This window comes from Phyllobates terribilis, unplaced genomic scaffold (assembly GCF_046119375.1).
Source record: "Phyllobates terribilis strain yellow unplaced genomic scaffold, ASM4611937v1 Scaffold_5__5_contigs__length_657084704, whole genome shotgun sequence".
Lineage (NCBI taxonomy): Eukaryota > Metazoa > Chordata > Amphibia > Anura > Dendrobatidae > Phyllobates > Phyllobates terribilis.
The window spans coordinates 255,113,807-255,132,645 of record NW_027362765.1 but is presented as its reverse complement, the minus strand read 5'-3'; the positions used below and the strand labels follow the sequence as shown (position 1 = coordinate 255,132,645).

Sequence of the window (18,839 nt, the reverse complement as noted above, 5' to 3'; positions counted from 1 at the left end):
CGTTTCTCTGCACGAGTAGTAGCTCCGCCTCCAAGGTCAGGGCAATGGCGGCGCTTGCGACCGGAGTATTGTAGCACCGAACCTGCTCCATTCCCAGGTAGGAGCACAGAACCACGATTTATAACAATTAGGTAGTATGACAGGGTCACTCTAAATGTTTGTGAGAGGAGATATTTATCACGAAGATTGCTATCTTCTGTGATGTGAAACCCAGAAGTTTCTCTCCAGCATGTTATTTGCTGAAGGGGTTAATCAGCTATGACAGGGTTGTGTTTTTCGTGAGTGGCTGTAAGACATGGGTGGGACAGACACTCACCATATCTCCACCTCAAGGGTGTGGTTGGGGAAGTTAAATGTCCATCTACTGAGTTTTTTTTCTCTGTTGTGTGTTTGGAGACAAGGAAGACTCCAGTTGGGTGCTCAAGTGTGAGCTGAAGTGTGTTATTTTCCACAGTGCTGTTTATTTTAATTTATGCCAAAGTAGGCTGTTTTGTGTTACTATTTTGTTTTCCGGTTTATGAAGTAATAAACCAGTCATGGACATTAACCCCAAGTGTTCCTGTGTCTACCTCTGAGAGCAGCTGAATGAGTTAGAGTACCACAGTAAGTATAATAAATTGCCCTCTAAGTATTTATTGAGTTTTTAAAGTTTTAATCCATATATGATGTTTTAAAGATGATGATCAATTATCACTCTCTATAAAGCAGACAAGACAAACCTGTAACTTTAATAAAACCCAACATGAACTCACAGTAGATGAATGTAAAGCTTTGGGTCAAGAATATGCTAAGTCTGTTATTAAATACATATATTTCTTCATAATTGTATTTCAGGTGGAGTGATGAATGCCCCATATTTTGATGCTCTTTCTCATTTTGCATTTAACCTGACCCGGGATTTTACAATAACTCTTGGCAGATCACACATGGCCGGGGAAGAACCTTTGTTAGTTAATGTCCCTGGAATTAAAATACAAGCAGCAAAGGTTAACTCTGAGGAACTTCTGTGCTCTTCTTCACCTTCCTTGTGCCACATATCTAAGTTACAAGCTCTGCCAAATACTTTGCTGGACAACAATGAACTAATTCAATTGTTTATTGAGCTGGACTATAACCCTTTTCCTGATGCACTTTTCCTAAATATTTCTATGACCTCCCAGTTTGTGGCTATGGAATTTACAACACCGAGAGGAGACTCTGTACCAGTAAAAGACCTTCCAGTGGATGCTACCATTAAGTTGAGGATGCCTGTAAAGAAAAAAGTTAATCTGAGCCCTATATCAGTCTTCTTAATGCCAAAAGGTTCTGCTAACTTTACAGTAACTGTAGAAGCGAGGACACATAGCTCTGCAGGAGTGCATCTGTATATCATGGTCTCCGTAATAAATGGTGAGTGGTATTGTGTATGTAAAGGTTGTTTTTGGCCATGTACACTACTGTGCAAAAGTTTTAGGCAGGTGTAGAAAAAAAATTTGAAAAGTAAGGATGCTTTCATAAATAGAAGTTTTAATAGTTTATTTTTAATAATTAAGAAGTGAAATCCCACATAGACTAATACTGTTGAGATCAAGGCTCTGTGGGGGACATATCATCTCTTACAGGACTCCTTGTTTTTTTTACTCTGAAGATAGTTCTTAATGGCATTGGCTGAATATGTTTATGGTCATTGTCCTGCTGCAGAGTCAATCAGTACTGTACATTTAAGTTTTCTGTACGACTAGTTGGTACTCCATCAAATGTGTTGAATTACTTTCTGTGAAATATTCAATCACCACCATCACTCTTTCCATAGTGAATGGTTATGACTAAAAGATGGAGGTTTGTAGCAGTGGACTCCATATATTACAGTCCTATGCACAAGCATCACTGTCTACGTATTGCAATTAGGAATGTCCCTCATGTTTGTCATTCAGAGGCTGGCCTTGATGCTTTCATAATCCAAAAGAGAATTTGAGAACCTTATACATCTTTGACTTCTTTGATTACATTGTGTATATAATTGTCTTTGATTGTTTAGGGTCAGACTGGTTTCGCGAAGAGTCTCCAGAGTTGCTAATGTCATATGAACCCATTTATTCTTCTAATGAATCTGACACAAAGAAGAGTCATGTGTTTAGATTAACTCTTACACAAAAATTGGAACAAAATCTTAGTCTTCTGCTACCAAGTGGATGGAGGTAAACATATAAACCTTATGAAAGTTACAGGATAATATTTCTCACTGATTTTGAGACTTTTTGCATATTTCCTGTTTTATGGCTACAGAGGCATAGCTATGAGAGATTGGTAGAACATGTGTACCAGGTGCTGCATGACCAGGAGATGCCAGTAAGCCAGTCAGACTTGGTCAGCCTATTTACATACAGACTATGGGGTTAAGAACTTACACCGTTCACACAGGTAGCTAGCTATCTGCCTGTTGTGCCCGGTGCTGATCTCTGCCGGGTCAGAGCAATTATAGACCACTCCTGCTAGCGATTCTCTGGTTTCCAGTGATGACATGACGACAGAGCAGCTTCTTCTCTTCCACTCTGCTCTATTGATGGGGTATCTGTTGATGCTGCTGATTGACAGTTGGCTCCCTGCTGCCTAACTGCTCTGTTGACGTGAGGTCAAATGAAACAGCAGAATCGCTGTCAGGAATGGTCCATGACTGCTCTGAGCCGGCAGAGATTGGAGCCGGGCAGAACTGGCAGGTAGTTAGCAACAACCTGACTGTAAGTTCTTAGCCTCGGAAAACTCCTTTAATGGATATATTTATAGATGTACTTACGTCACTTATTTTTGTTGCTTTTCAGCTGGCCGTCATCAATGCTTGAGTACCGTGTAAATATCACTAGCATGCTTTCTACCATCACAGTCACTGTTTCTGTCGGCCTCTTCTCAAGCCTCTGCCAGTACTTTGATATGCCGAGCCAGACATGGAGGACAGAGGGAGTGACCCCCAGTAATGCGAGCCAACCTCATGAGGCTGTTTGCCAAACTAACCATCTTACACTATTTGGAGCCAGTATATTTGTGCCTCCACATCAACTTATTCTGCTTCCTCCGGTAAGTATATTCAATTTATAAAAACAAAGTATGCGGATGTATGCTGGAGTGATTCTTTATATATAGTATAATGAAATTCTCTTAACCGGTTATTCACTTCTGCATCAAGAACCGGGAGGCAATGCTTTGGTGGCTTCTGTTGACAAGGCATTGTGCACATATCATATTCTAATTAATAGGACAGGAGCACAATAACTGACATGTGCCTCTCACCTCCTGATTTGGAAGTAAGAGGTGCTGAACAAAGATGAGCGAATACATTTGCAAAACCCTGGTCCAGAAGCCAGTTCAGTGTTCCATGCTGCTGGACTGGAGACATGAGAACCTGACAGAATCCATGGCTCATCTTTTGATTAGCCGGTGTGGCGTGACTTCATATGTGTGTGTTAGGCGTTGGGCATTTGCAGCCATCGGTGGACTCTGTGGTCTCCCATTCAGGTCCAGCTGGGGCTGATGCTGCTCAGTGTCATCATCAGTCCCAGCGCCTGGCTGGTGCATGAGATGTACAGGTTGTCTCTTGGGTCTTCGTTCCTAGCAACATGAAGGATAGGTTGCGGAGGGAGACAGGGCAGTTAAAGCCTAAGTCCAGGATTCTCTGTACTGAGCATGCCCATGACATGGCGGACCGTGATTGGTGGTTTGGGAGTCAGCTGATCCGGTGACCTGGCACCACCTGATTGGTCGCGGGTGACGTCACCAATGGTGCGACGGTGGGCAGGGCTTAATCTTTAAAAAGCCCGCCCACAAACATGGCGGCGCGCTCTGATCATTGAGCTGTGATGGTGTTGTGTGGACACTTGGTCTCTTGGGCTTCACGTGTGCTTTAGTTTCTGGTAGGCAGGTTTAGTGGAAATAGGCAGGCTTAGATGAAATAGGCAGGTAGCTTCATCTGACAGCCTGGCTCTGACAAAGGGGTCGCCTTACACCCCGAGCAGTCTGCAGACACCCTATTTCCGGTACCATCTGTAAGCCACGTGGAGGGATCCTCCTCAGTCCGGTAGCCAATATGCCATCCAGTTCAGAACCTTAGCGGCTGAATTGGATTGGTCCGAGCGGTCTTTAATCCCGGTGTTCTGGAAGGGTCTGGCTGGGCATATTAAAAATGCTCTATCTACCAGAGAGATTCCAACCTCCCTGGAGGAGTTAATCTCTCTCGCTAACCGAATAGATTTGCGTCATGCAGAACACAAGTTAGAGCTGGAGGTCCCCAGACCTCAGTGTCGGTTGGCACCATCCTGCTCTAGACCCATTTCCAAACCCGCGACTCCTGACCCGGAGCCTGAGGCTATGGATATATCCCAGACTGAGTCTAACCCCTCTCGTTCCCGACCTTCACATCTCTTGGAGTACCCCATTAATAAGGGTTCAAAGCTGTCGGGAAAACGAGTGTGTCTAACCACCGTTGGAGGAGGTGTGTTAGATTCTGGTGCTTCTTCTTCCAAATTATTGTATAAGGTGACATTGTTCTTCGGAACAACCACGGTTACTGCCAAGGCGTGGGTGGATTCTGGCGCCGATGGAAATTTTTTGTCATCTACGTTTGCCCAGAGGCACGCGATCCCTATAGAGTTACTGCCAAAACCAATGAACTACATTAGGGTAGTCAACGGTTCACTCCTGGACATGCAAATCACCCACCAGTCGATTCCCCGCACCATGTCATTTCCCCAGGGTCACCGGGAGGTTATCTCCTTTCTTATTATCCCCTGTCGATTAGATGAGGTGCTATTGGGTCTTCCCTGGCTACATTGTCACACTCCACACATTGACTGCAATACGGGGAGAATTTCTTCCTAGAGTGAGAATTGTGTGTCTCAGTGTATGGTTACAGTCACCCGGAGGGTAGTTTCTGAGCCTGCTACCGATGTGGCCCCAGGCACAGATCCTCTGTCTGTCCCTGAGACCCAGGTCTTGTCTGATTATATAAAAAACAACCCTCGGGTAGACCTTGTGTCCCGGTCCATGGATACGGCTGAGGATGATGACCAGCCCAGGCTCACCGTTCCTTCAGGAAGTATGCGGAGGGTGGCTCCAGTGTCCTTAAACCAGGTCCCCTCGGGGAGGACGTTCGTTCCCCCTAATCTACAAAATGAGGTGCTCTCCTGGGCACATGCCCCTAAGATCGGAGCTCATTTTGGGGTCAAACGTACCACAAAGTTCCTTCAACCGTCCTATTCGTGGCCCCAGTGACGCCAGGACGTTAAGGAATATGTTCTTGCGTGTGTCTCCTGTGCGAGAGGTAAATCATCCCGTCAAAGTCCGGCTGGTCTTCTCCACCCGTTACCAGTGGCGGATTCCACAGGTCTAAATAATGGCCAACATCTGCGAGTCCCGGTTCCTATGCCAGTTTCCTCAGTGGAACCTGGGGTCAGAGATTGGGCTCTGGAGGCACGGGAGGTTTGGGACCATACCCAGGATGCTATATTGGCCTCCAAGAAACAAATGAGAGAGTCGGCTAATACTCTTCGTCGTCCTGCTCCCGTATTCTATCCGGGCGACAGAGTGTGGCTCACGGCTCGCAATACTAAAGTACGTGGGGAGTCTGCTAAGTTTGCCCCCCGCTTTATTGGTCATTTCAAAATTTTGGCCCAATTAAACGCTGTAATGTACCGGTTACAGTTACCACGACACCTGAGGAGTCACAACACTTTTCATGTGTCGCTCCTTAAACCCGTTTGCCTGATAAAACTCGCTGAACCCCAACCTGCTACAGACACCAGGGGTGATAAACTCGAGGTGCAGGCTATTAGGGGGTCTAAGATGGTTTGTGGGAAAAAGGGTTACCCAGTACATTGGAGGGGCCGTGGATCTGAGGATCATCCCTGGGAACCGGTGAACCACTTTCATGCTCCCCTGCACGTTGAGGAAAATGAGTGTCAAGTGGAGGGGTATGTTAGAAGGGGGGATAATGTTAGGCGTCGGGCGTTTGCTGGATTCGAAATGGGTTTGGAGCCATCGGTGGACTCTGTGGTCTCCCATTCTGGTCCAGCCAGGGCTGATGCTGCTCAGCATCATCATCATCGGTCACAGCACCTGGCTGGTGCACAAGATGTACAGGTTGTCTCTTGGGTCTTTGTTCCTAGCAACATGAAGGATAGGTTGCGGAGGGAGACCGGGCTGTTAAAGCCTAAGTCCAGGATTCTCTGTACTGAGCATGCCCGTGACATGGCTGACCGTGATTGGTGGTTTGGGAGTCAGCTGATCCGGTGACTTTGCACCGCCTGATTGGTCGCGGGTGACGTCACCAATGGTGCGACGTGGGCATGGCTTAATCTTCAAAAAGCTCGCCCACAAACATGGTGGCGCGCTCTGATCATTGAGCTGTGATGGTGTTGTGTGGACGCTTGGTCTCTTGGGCTCCATGTGTGCTTTAGTTTCTGGCAGGCAGATTTAGTGGAAATAGGCAGGCTTAGATGAAATAGGCAGGTAGCTTCATCTGACTGCCTGGCTCTGACAAAGGGGTCGCCTTACACCCCGAGCAGTCTACAGACACCCTATTCCCGGTACCACCTGTAAGCCACGTGGAGGGATCCTCCTCAGTCCGGTAGCACGCCGACTGGGAGCACGTATTCGCCGGCATGAGTCACACACGCATCCTAGCGCCAACTGTGTAGTCCCTGTGCTGCAACAGAACTACAGATATATTATTTATCGCACATCTCTCGTGCTGTTAACGGAGATAGTGTGAATCCCTATTCCCGTCCTGGTGTGCTGTAACACGGAAGGGATTGTCATTTAAGTTGGTTGTTTTACCTTCTCACCCGGAAGGTGTTCGGCCGCAGTCCACCAGGCTGCATTGCGGACCCCGGGTTCGGTTGCTTTCCATTATAAATAAAGTTGTTTGCAACCGTCCCCTTAACAGTGTGTCATGCCACAACGAGAATGTTGCGCCAGGCAGCCTAATCAAAATAAGGACCACATATAGGGGCAGTACAGTGGCTCAGTGGTTAGCACTGCAGCCTTGCAGCACTGGGGTCCAGGGTGCAAATCCCACCAAGGACAACATCTGCAGGGAGCTTATATGTTCTCCCTGTGTTTGTGTGGGTTTTCTCCAGGTTCCCCAATTTCCACCCACATTCAAAAGACATACTGATAGGGAATGTAGATTGTGAGTCCCAATGGGGACAGTGCTGATAATGTCTGTAAAGCACTGTGGAATTAATGGTGCTATATAAGTGAGTAAAATAAATAAATATGCTATCAGGTAGCAGGTGATTCACAGCCTGTGGTCCAACAGCCATTAAACACTGACCTGGCCACTCATTCAGGGTCCTTCAAATCAATTTGCTCATCTCTAGCACTAGATAACCCTTTTAATTTCCTTACAAATCCCTGCCATCAATGGGACCTAAAAGAGTAGATATCCTGATTTATCATACAGATGTATGATGCTTTTGTATTTCCATGCTTTTTGTGACAAATACAAATTACCCTAAGGTCATGTTTGCTTGTTGTATGTTTGCTTCATCTCCTAGGCTCCTCGACAGTGGACTCTTGTACTGGTGTGTTGTTTAGGGCTCCTTTCTCTGTATCTCCTGCTGGTGCTCATTTCTCACAAGTTGGACTATCTGGATATATCACGAGTAGGAACCATTCCATTGTGTGGTCCAGAAGGTCAATTCAGATATTGGGTGCTTGTAAAGACTGGCTGGAGGAAAGGGGCAGGTAAATATTATGGTTTTATTCCTATAGATCAGAGGTCCCCAACCTTTTTTGCACCAGTGACCGGCTTTAAGCAAGACCAGTTTTCCATGGCCCGGTGGGGGTGGGGGCGGGGCTTTGGTCATATGGGGGTGGGGTTATGGAGGGGTGGAGCTGTATGGGGAGGATGCTGGCGGGACCTCGGTGTACAGCGCTGCTAAGTAGCAGCATTGTACATTGAGCGTCAGTGTATACAGCGCTGCTGCTTAGCAGCGCTACACACTGAACACCGGTACCGGGAGCCGCGTCACTGAAGCCAGTCTGCTGCCCCAGCACGCCCCACATAACATGTTCTGCCGGGGGCGTGTCAGTGAGGAGAGCCTGCCGCCCCACCCCGTCAGGAACACACCATGCTGTGCAGGAGGGCCGCGTCACTAAGACCCGCCCCGTGACGTACAACAGGTACCATGCTGTGCTGTGGAGGGCTGCGTCACTAAGACCCGCCCGACGCCCCACCCCGTCCTGCATAATGTTCTCTGCCGGGAGCTGCGAGCTGTCACGGCTATGGCAGAAAACATTATAAATCCACACAGAGCGAGCTCTGACCAGGCGCAGGGCCGCGGAGCTAGCTGTCAGCGGCGCCGCGGACCGGCTGAAAAACCCCAACGGCCCGGTCCTGGTCCGCGGACCGGCGGTTGGGGACCTCTGCTATAGATCTATACATGTTCTTAATATATGATTCCATATTAATATGTCTATTGAAGTTTGGGAGGAAACCCACATAAACAAAGGATGTTGTCCTTAATGTGATCCTGGGTTCAAATCCCACCAAGACAAAACCTCAATGGATTTTGTATGTTCTTCTCATATTTGAGTGGATTTCCTCCATTACTCTGTCCCCCCCCTAAAAGACATATAGGCATTAGGCAATCATTGTGCCCCAATGGAAATAACAGTGACAGTTTTTGTAAAGCATTGCAAAATATGTAGGTGCTATATAAATAAGCATAATGAATAAACATTCTCTACATATGCATTACAATAGTCCGCATTGCCTCTGTACATACTGACTCTCCATTAACCCATTTAGATGCCATTGTCAATCATTGACAGCGACATTTAAATGTAGGGATTGTACGTGCAACCAACTCCATGTGACACAATTGTGGGGTGCAAAAGGGCCACCCTAACACCTAAGAGCCTGTTGAAGGCCTCCATACCTGCCATCTTGGTACTCCTGTGAAGCCCATCCACAGGCTAGGCTTCATTGGAGACCATCATTTACAGTATATACTGCAATACCGTAGTATTGCAGGATAGAGAACAGATAATCAGAGGATCACATGTTCAAGTCCTCTAATTGGACTAAAAAAACAAAGTATAACATTTAAAATATGTTTTTAAAAATATAAAAATTTAAATGAACCCCTTTTTGACAGTAATAAAAAATAAACTTATCGGCTACCATCACACCCGTAAAGGTCCAATATATAAAAATATAAAACCAATTAACCTTTGTGGTAAATGTCATAAAAAGTAATAAAAACAAATTGCCAGAATTGCTGTTTTTTGGTGGCTGCACCTCTGTCAAAAATGCAATAAAAATGACAAAAACGTTATATGCACCCCAAAATGGTATCAATAAAGCTGACAACTTGTCATGCACAAAATAAAGCCCTTGTGCACAGCTCCATTGTTGTAAAAATAAATAAAAGTTATAGTGATAAAAAACATAATTTTTTTTACAAAGTTATTGTTTTTTAACCACTAAAATAATGAAAAAAACATATACAAGTTCAATATAACTTTTATCGTACTGACCTAAAGAATCTGAGTTTCAGAACAAACTTTGCAAAAACTAAACCCAAAAAACAATGACAGAAATGTTTTTTTTTTACTATTTCATCTCCATTGGAATTTTCCCATTTTCAGTACATTATATGATAGAGTATATGATGTCATTCAGAATTACAACTCATAATGCAAAAATCAAGCTCACATATGGGTATGTTAATGGAAGGTATAGCATTTGGAAGAAAGGGAGCATAAAACGAGAGCACAAAAAGTAAATGTCACCCTGTCTTTAATGGGTTAACCTCAGCATAGGCCCCAATCCTCAATAAGAGCTCTGCTAAATGTACTTTAACTTGATTAAAGTAAATGACCATCTTTCATTTTTGGGTCCTGTTTTTCTTTTAAAAAGCAATATAGTTGGGGGTACAAGCAAACACATCTAGTGAGGCTCACTGCAAATAGAGAAAACCAGTATGCTATATAAAGACAGCTAAAATCTATTTATTCTGCTTATTCTAACTTTTGTATTTTAATTAAAAAGCGTTCTTACTTACTGGACAGGTACCACGGCGCATGTTGGAATATGTCTATATGGAGTGAACAAAAGTGGAGCTCGACACCTACATAGCCGAGGAGGCTTGACTACTGGGAATTTGGACATGTTCCAGGTTGAAACTGATTGTAATTTAGGAGAAATCTGGAAAATACGTGTGTGGCATGACAATACTGGTAAGCTAATATGACACTTAAAATTTGTTGTCGGAGCAATTTAAGATCGGTTGGGGCCCAACACCTGACACTTTCGCTAATCAGCTGTTATGTGCTCCTTCTATTCCCTTATAGGAAGTATTCTGCAGTAACCTGCAGCGGCTGCTACACATTGAATGGAGCTGTGCTTTGTAGCTCAATTCAAAGTGTTTACAGCCACAGGAACAAATAACAGTTGATCAGTAGGAATGTCTGGTGTCAGACCCCTACTGGTCACAAATTGATTATGTATTCTGTAAAATTGACCATCAATATGCTGTGACCTTCAAACCATTTAAAGCCAACGGGGGCAATTCATCAAAGCTGTATCTCCAGATTTCTGGTGAAAAAAAAGCTTTGAAAAATTGAATTTTTTTGCACAACGCGATTTTGCTCAATAACATTGCGACTCTTGGTGTTTTCATGCCATTTTCACCAAGCTCTGGCAAAGTATGTGTAGCTGGGGCAGGACGGAGTTGTGATAGGGTGTGGCGACCAGCATTCACTATACCACAAATATTACTTCAGCAGAGACTGGAGTAAGATTTGTGACAAGGTGCAAATCACAACAGTCTTCGCATGATTCATTAAGAGGCTTGTCCATCATAATGAATTAGGAGCATCTTCTCCAAGCCACCCTTCATCAAGACCAATGAGAATAGTTCCGGTCTTGCTGAATTGGGGCAAGTTTCTTCTTTATGTCTTTCCTTTGCATATTTCTCTCTCATGGAATAAACTACTGACTTTAGTTATGAAGAAGGCAGCAATATTGTTTTTAAAAAAAGTGTGTAGTGTTGGTGAACATGAAAAAGTATAAGAAAATAACACTGATAGCTACTGCTAAGTATGGCGTTATCATGAAAATCACAATATTTTGAGGAAGAATTTAGAACATTAATGCATTAATATATTCTGTACTTATATCCATAAAGTATAATGTGAGTTAGCAGGCATTCAGAAAGAGTGACCTGTGACCAGACTGCCCGCCACTGTACTGTAACATGGAAGACAATTGGAATGAATCATCAAAGTGCTTATGCCAGTATTCTGGTGTAAAACACAAGTAGCAAGATTTTTGCGCAACGTGAAGATGCACAAAAGATATGCTACTTTTGGCTCTCCTGGTCAGTTCCGCCAAAGTGGACAGAGCATGAACTGGACACGGCGTGGCTGCACCAGCTGAATTAACAAAAAGTTATGTCAGAATTGTAACTCCAGTCCCTGACTGAAGTAGCACTGCAGGTGTGGTGCACAGGAGATGCACAGAATTCATTACGCATCGTGCATCTCTTAATGAATTTGGCGGATTTTACCCCACCACACCACTTCATTAAGACTGATGTGTACTCACCATTTCAGTAAAAACATCTTAGCCCTTTATTTCATATGTGGGACTTGGACACCGTGTGCAGGTTTTGGAAGAATGCAGGGGGAGAAAGAGGAGACTGGGCGACGGCCGTTTCGCGCTCGAGTAGCGCTTCTACGGGTCCGGGTAGAAGCGCTACTCAATAGTGAAACGGGCATCGTCCGGTCTCCTCTTTCTCCCCCTGCATTCTTCCAAAACCTGCACACGGTGTCCAAGTCCCACATATGAAATAAAGGGCTAAGATGTTTTTACTGAAATGGTGAGTGCCCCCTTCTCTCTTATTCTTCGTTGCTGACATTGAACAATCTTGTGGCAGAGCACCCAGGACATTTCAAAATTATTTCATAAACTTTGGGTAATAATTGGCTCTGGCTTTATTCACACCCTCAGTGGTGTAGTGCGGGTGTACTCTTTTTGGTTAGACTGATGTGTACAAAGCCAGTCTTAATGAATCGGCCTTAATGAATTCAATTCCCTACTACAGTATTAAGAAAGAGAAGACATTCATAGTACATACAGCCGAACATTAATGAGAAAAGCTTCACAAAGGTAAATTAATACATTAGGATCTAGGGATCACTGTGAAGTTTTAATTTTTCACTATTGTTCTGCATTATGAAAGGGGTTATCTAGATTAGAAAATATATTTTCATATGTACTGGATCCTCATATTGTGGCAAAAGTGTAAAACAGCAGCAAAGAGCATCTCTGGAGGACTTGTCCTGTCCCTCATTACACCTTAATGTGATTGGGCACTGTGTAATACTTAAATTCTCCCGTGGTGGCGCTGCTGGGAAACTGAACACTTACTTCTGGGTTTCTACACAAATTACAGCTGATCGGCACACTTTGTGGTTAGCTTTTTGTCAAGAGCCCCTCCTAACAAGTTAGGATTGATTCAAGGACAAAATTCTTTTAAGAAGTGTAAAAGGTCTTTAATTCTGACTGAATTTCATGTTTCAGATTTGTATATGAACTCTCCTGTTATACTGTAAAAGACATGACTATTAATCTGCCAAGTGCAAATAAAGCTACATAAACATCATACACTCTCAATAATGCTGTTGTCTTCTTAGGCTTGGATCCCTCCTGGTTTCTTCAGTATGTGGCTGTATGGGACAAACAAACAGATTTCCTATATTTCTTTGTGGTGAATGACTGGCTGTCTGTAGACAATGAAAGAAATGGGGGAAGAGTGGAAAAAGAGATTCTAGCCACATGTAAGTTCTACTATGAGTCATGTTTCCCAGTGGTTGCTCTTCTTCAGGGGTTTATGTACAGAGCCAAGGGCTTTATCGTTGTATACATTTTCTTATTAACAGAAGTCTTACTTTGCGTATTGTGCACATTCAACAGTTTCTATGTTGGTGAATGCTGGTAATCAAATTGCACTCCGTTCTAAATTCTACATACCATTATTCATATTTAATAATAGTTGAGGAATGGTTTCCGACTCATTTACAGTGTCGATCCGCTCAAGAACTGGAGTCATCCTCTTTATCTACGACTTAACTTTTACTTGTTTATCTGGAGATCTATGACATTTTAACTCAGGTCCCTTCAATGGATGTGATAATCCCTCTGGAAAACAGACAATATTTCAAGCTAAGAGTTATTTCTTGCACTGTTTTGAGTGGGTCTTTACATTAGTTATTGATATCTACCCGTGCTGTACAGGATTCAGGGGCAGCAGGCAAGAAGTATACCAAGGAACCCTAGAGAAGTAGGATAAAGATAGGATAAAATTCCTGGTGTGCTTGGCATCACACTTAGGTATAAATCAGAATTTTCAGTTCTTGCCTGTAGTGTTACTTTCATTTAGAACACCTAGTGTATGTTTTGTGCACACTTTAATTTCTTTAGTTGTGAACAATGACATTAACCATTAGGATTAGGATGACTGTAGTTTGTTGGCTGTCCTTGGTGTTTTCAGATTTTCTGGATAAAACTCTTCCTAGGAGTAATTTTGGAAGGTTCTCCACTTCACTATTGGTGAAATTTTTTTTCATTTGGGTATAGTAGTTCCCACTGAAAACCTTAGGGCAGAGACAGACTGCTGTATAGCTCGTGCGAGGATCGCATCGCACTGAATGGACTAGCCAGGACCTCTCCTGACCTGAACGTGACAGCATAATGTATGTCTTTGCAGCTGTCAACCTCAGGTCAGGAGAGCAGACAGCCAGTATGAGGCTTATGATGAGATCCTCGCACGAGAAATACAGCAGTCTGTCTGCACTGTAGGACCAGGCGATGCAGCTGGTCGCCTGCAGGCTCAACTCCGCCATATGGCCACTTTACTGCCTGACCATGCCCTTATACATGGCTCTGTAACTTTTTCCAGATTTTCAACATTACATTCTCTTTCAGTCTTGATACAAACAGTTCATGTACATTAACCAAACAGGGTGCTTACAAGGTAGACTAGGATAAAATTCCTGTACAGTTCTGTGAAAAAATAAAAGCAAATATTAGATTGTACTTTGTGATTCCACGGACCGGGTCACCGCCACTGTAACATCTCCCCAAGCAATGACCGGCCCGGCACCGAGTACCCCACTCCCCAGGGGGCGCGTCAGATACACAGTTGATAGTCCAACTGAATAGACTGTTAAAATTTGTATTATGGCAAGAAAAAAGCAGCTAAGTAAAGAAAAATGAGTGGCCATCATTACTTTAAGAAATGAAGGTCAGTCAGTCCGAAAATTTGGGCAAACTTTGAAAGTGTCCCCAAGTGCAGTTGCAAAAACCATCAAGCCCTACAAAGAAACTGGCTCACATGAGGACCGCCCCAGGAAAGCAAGACCAAGAGTCACCTCTGCTTCTGAGGATAACTTTATCTGAGTCACCAGCCTCAGAAATCACAGGTTAACAGCAGCTCAGATTAGAGACCAGGTCAATGCCACACAGAATTCTAGCAGCAGACACATCTCTTCAACAACTGTTAAGAGGAGACTTTGTGCAGCAGGCCTTCATGGTAAAATAGCTGCTGGGAAACCACTGCTAAGGACAGGCAACAAGCAGAAGAGACTTGTTTGGGCTAAAGAACACAAGGAATGGACATTAGACCAGTGGAAACCTGTGCCTTGGTCTGATGAGTCCAAATTTGAGATCTTTGGTTCCAACCACCGTGTCTTTGTGCGACGCAGAAAAGTTGAACGGATGGACTCCACACATGCCTGGTTCCCACCGTAAAGCATGGAGGAGGAGGTGTGATGGTGTGGAGGTGCTTTGCTGGCGACACTGTTGGGGATTTATTCAAAATTGAAGGCGTACTGAACCAGCATGGCTACCACAGCTTCTTGCAGCAGCATGCTATTCCATCCGGTTTGCGTTTAGTTGGACCATCATTTATTTTTCAACAGGACAATGACCCCAAACACACCTCCAGCCTGTGTAAGGGCTATTTGACCAAGAAGGAGAGTGATGGGGTGCTACGCCAGATGACCTGGCCTCCACAGTCACCAGACCTGAACCCAATCGAGATGATTTGGGATGAGCTGGACCGCAGAGTGAAGGCAAAAGGGCCAACAAGTGCTAAGCATCTCTGGGAACTCCTTCAAGATTATTGGAAGACCATTTCCGGTGACTACCTCTTGAAGCTCATCAAGAAAATGCCAAGAGTGTGCAAAGCAGTCATCAAAGCAAAAGGTGGCTACTTTGAAGAACCTAGAATATAAGAAATATTTTCAGGTGTTTCACACTTTTTTTGTTAAGTATATAATTCCACATGTGTTAATTCATAGTTTTGATGCCTTCAGTGTGAATGTACAGTTTTCATAGTCAGGAAAATACAGAAAAATCTTTAAATGAGAAGGTGTGTCCAAACTTTTGGTCTGTACTGTATATCCAGACTACAGTTTTGTCTGCTGCCCTTCTGGGAATTGCATCACTGATTGAAGACTGTTCTGGTATTTTTGTTAGTTATATAACTTTTTGGGTATGTCCATATGAGGCCTAAATTGAGCAGACAGAAATTTAGTATGGTTTTCCTCAAAATCCGCAGAAAAATCCATGACGAATCTGTGGCAAAATCCATTTACAGGTACATGTGGGCTTGTCATGGATTTTGCTGCATATTTCATCCTATGCATTTGTCAAGTCTAAAATCTGTAGTGAAAATCTATGGCATAAAATGAAGATTTGTTTTGTCTGAACATACATCTTATCTACTTGAACTCTATTATTCGCATAATCCCAACAAATAAATGAAAAAAAAGGAACATTTATACAGTACATCACAAAAACTGTAATTTGTACATATGTTTCACGCTGGTAAATATGAATTGTGGATAAAGTAGAGAAATAATTATCTGATCAAGGCACAACGCTAATTGTCTTATTGCATCTTCTACTTCGTCTCAGGTCCTCAGGAGCTTGCCAGTTTTTCACAAGTATTTCCAGCACAACTAGCTCTTGGCTTGACAGACTGGCACCTCTGGTTGTCCGTTTGGTGGAGGCCTGCACGCAGCCGCTTTACACGTATGCAGAGGGTAACTTGCTGTGTGCTGACATTTCATCTCTACATGACAGCTTGTTCTCTGTGGTATGGAGCTGCTGGAGTTCAAGGAGAAAGGTCTGTACTACTGTGTACATCGCTAGATAAGTGTAATGGTCTGAAGAGTTTATATGAGATTTCTCAGAAATAGCACCACTCCTCTCCATGACCAATCTGGCATCGCAGCTTAGCCCATTTTACATAATTGAGGCTGTTCTGCAATACCAGACACGGCCTATGGACAAGGGTGGCACTGTTAGATTCTTCTGATCTCTTGCAGCAGAACTTGTTTTATCTTCCTACGCTTTAGCTTGCCTCTAGGATTCCAGTCTCTGGTTCCTTGGCAAAGTGTTTGTGTTGGGATCGTCACATCTGTTCTAGTTCTTCCAGTGCAGATTCTGTTCTCATTCCTATTCCGAGAAACACGTAGTTTGGTAAGAAAAATATCAAAGCACAACCCAACATGATTATATGTTTATGCAAGATTATTCTGGCCGCCTACTAATGTGTAAATTATCTTTTCTTTAGGTATTTGTAGAAGATTTGGTTACCCCTTCCTCAACCACAGAGGAGGAAGTACAAACCGGTTCATCATCAATATTATCCATTCCTGGAAGAGCTAATTCTTTGGAAGACATCAGTTCTCTCAGTTGTGTAGGTGACGTCCATACACAAGACACCATATACCCATATATAAATGCAGCCACATATATAATGTAGGTATCGATCTAATTAATAAACCTTTCTTTTCCATTTAGAGGTCCTTAACAAGCAGCAAATTTACCTTTGACCTTGGTAAAGATGAATTCTGGCATTTAGAGAGGTGAGCCTTGGTTTCTTAGTAGATAACTGGTTAGGTTGGCATCTATCATCTACAGTATATATCTCACTATCTTATTCTGTCAGCTATAGAGTTGCATTTTTATAGTAAAAATGTTCTTTTTGCTACTCCATCTCAGAGCATAAATACATAATGACCATTGATAGCAGTGTACTGTATAAATGTAAACTGAGGTAATTAGAGCAGTTCATAATCATTAGTGCTCAAATGGATACCAAATATAGTCTATAAACATAAGCAAATGTTTGAAAATGTTAGCTTTTACCTAGAATGGCATCCACAAGATAGTCCTGCATCCCTTCACCCTGACGCGCGTTTCGCTCTGTTTCTTCTGGGGGCTTCTTCACCTGAGATTTTTCTATCAATGGTCATTATGCATTTATGCTTGATGAAGTGTTAGCTGTCCAAGAAACCCCATCAATGCAGCATGATGTTAGGGCAGAGACCTTGATTACAGCAATGTGTCACTTACATTACTGGGTGCTGCAATTTTGATTAAAAACTGTTTTTTTATCTGCTGCAGATCTATCAGTTCTCTGAATGCTGAGTTATGTATAAAACCGCCCACACCACTGATAGACAGCTTTCTGTGTACACTGTGCCTAGGTAGAAAGCTGACAATCAGTGGTGGGGAAAGGGTTATACGGAGCTCATGAATATGAAGGATGACCTAGCAGCAGGTTTACTAGTCCTCAAGTGAAAATCTCCTTATGATAAAACAGTGATTTAATCAAAACTAAAGCAAGAACCCCAGTAATTGACACATTACTGTAATCAGGGTCTCTCCGCTTACATTGTGCTGCCCTCAGATTAGGTAGCAAAAGCCTGGTGACAGATTCCCTTTAACAATGATCTGTCCCACTGCATTTTTGGAATTCCACTTACAGTACTATTAGGTTTTTGTCTGTAAACAAATTAATTGAGTATTTCCAACAAGAAACAGTAAAACTGTATTTGTGTATTTGTAACTTTGGAACATAATCCAGGTTATAGCTAAGGATCGGTGCAACATAGATAATACAATATAATTACATAGTTTCTCCATTTTTAATGTAGATGTGTATTTATACACAGCTGCAGAAATGAGTTTAAAGAGAACCTGTCACCTTTAAAAAAAATTATATTTACCTGCAGATGTGGTAATCTGAAGGTAAATAGAGTTTAAATCATGTTAGGATGGTTCAGTGGAACAGCCACTCCAGTGAGAAAATATTCTCTCTGCAGCCACTTGCTTCCAATGATCAGTGCGGTGCAGGGGCTTGCCACAGTCAGAGCTCACTATACAGTGCAATCACTCCTACTGTTCCTTGATTGACAACAAGGTCTGCGCTCATATACTGCCGATCAGGCTGTCTGTCAATGTGCATGGAGAGTGATCACAGTGCACTCCCTGTGTAGTGATGGGTGACTGTTACAACCTTCTGCACAGCCCTGATGACTGGAAGCGAGTGGCTGCAGGGAGAAATAACTTAATTTTCTCACTGTAGCTGCTGTTCCAGTGCAAGAGACTAACATGGTTTAAAATCTATTTACCCACAAGATACCACTATATCTGCAGGTAAATTGTGGTTTTGTAGGTGACAGGTTCCCTTTTAACGAAATCATATACCAGGTCCCACAAACAATGTATTATTATTGTCATTCTGAATAATTATTTAAGAAAATTTGTTCCTTTTCCCACCAGTTCAGGGCCATTCTGGATGTCCTCTTGTGATAGCTTATATGACTCCCGATGTGATATTCCATTAGAGTCAGAATTTAGCTTCATTCAACCCTTGTGTAAAGAGAAGTGGAATAATCGGTCTGGCTTACATTCTTCTGGCAGCTCTGCTGATGACCCATTATCCCTATCAGATGGGTCCATCTGCAGTCCACACTTCACACTTTCAGGTAGTGTTATTTTA

At 43.2% G+C, this 18,839-nt stretch overlaps 1 protein-coding gene across 1 annotated transcript in view; it reads left to right on the top strand.

Moving 5' to 3' along the window:
• LOC141271536 (polycystin-1-like) overlaps nt 1-18,839 on the top strand; it is a 238,287-nt gene that overhangs the window by 159,590 nt on the left and 59,858 nt on the right. The window contains exons 24-34 of the mRNA XM_073681591.1: nt 835-1,389; nt 2,018-2,177; nt 2,799-3,051; nt 7,527-7,716; nt 10,048-10,215; nt 12,676-12,819; nt 15,962-16,172; nt 16,405-16,528; nt 16,623-16,748; nt 16,853-16,917; nt 18,620-18,825. Of these exons, the coding sequence (XP_073537692.1) occupies nt 835-1,389; nt 2,018-2,177; nt 2,799-3,051; nt 7,527-7,716; nt 10,048-10,215; nt 12,676-12,819; nt 15,962-16,172; nt 16,405-16,528; nt 16,623-16,748; nt 16,853-16,917; nt 18,620-18,825 (2,202 nt within the window). The remainder of the gene's footprint in view (nt 1-834; nt 1,390-2,017; nt 2,178-2,798; nt 3,052-7,526; nt 7,717-10,047; nt 10,216-12,675; nt 12,820-15,961; nt 16,173-16,404; nt 16,529-16,622; nt 16,749-16,852; nt 16,918-18,619; nt 18,826-18,839) is intronic.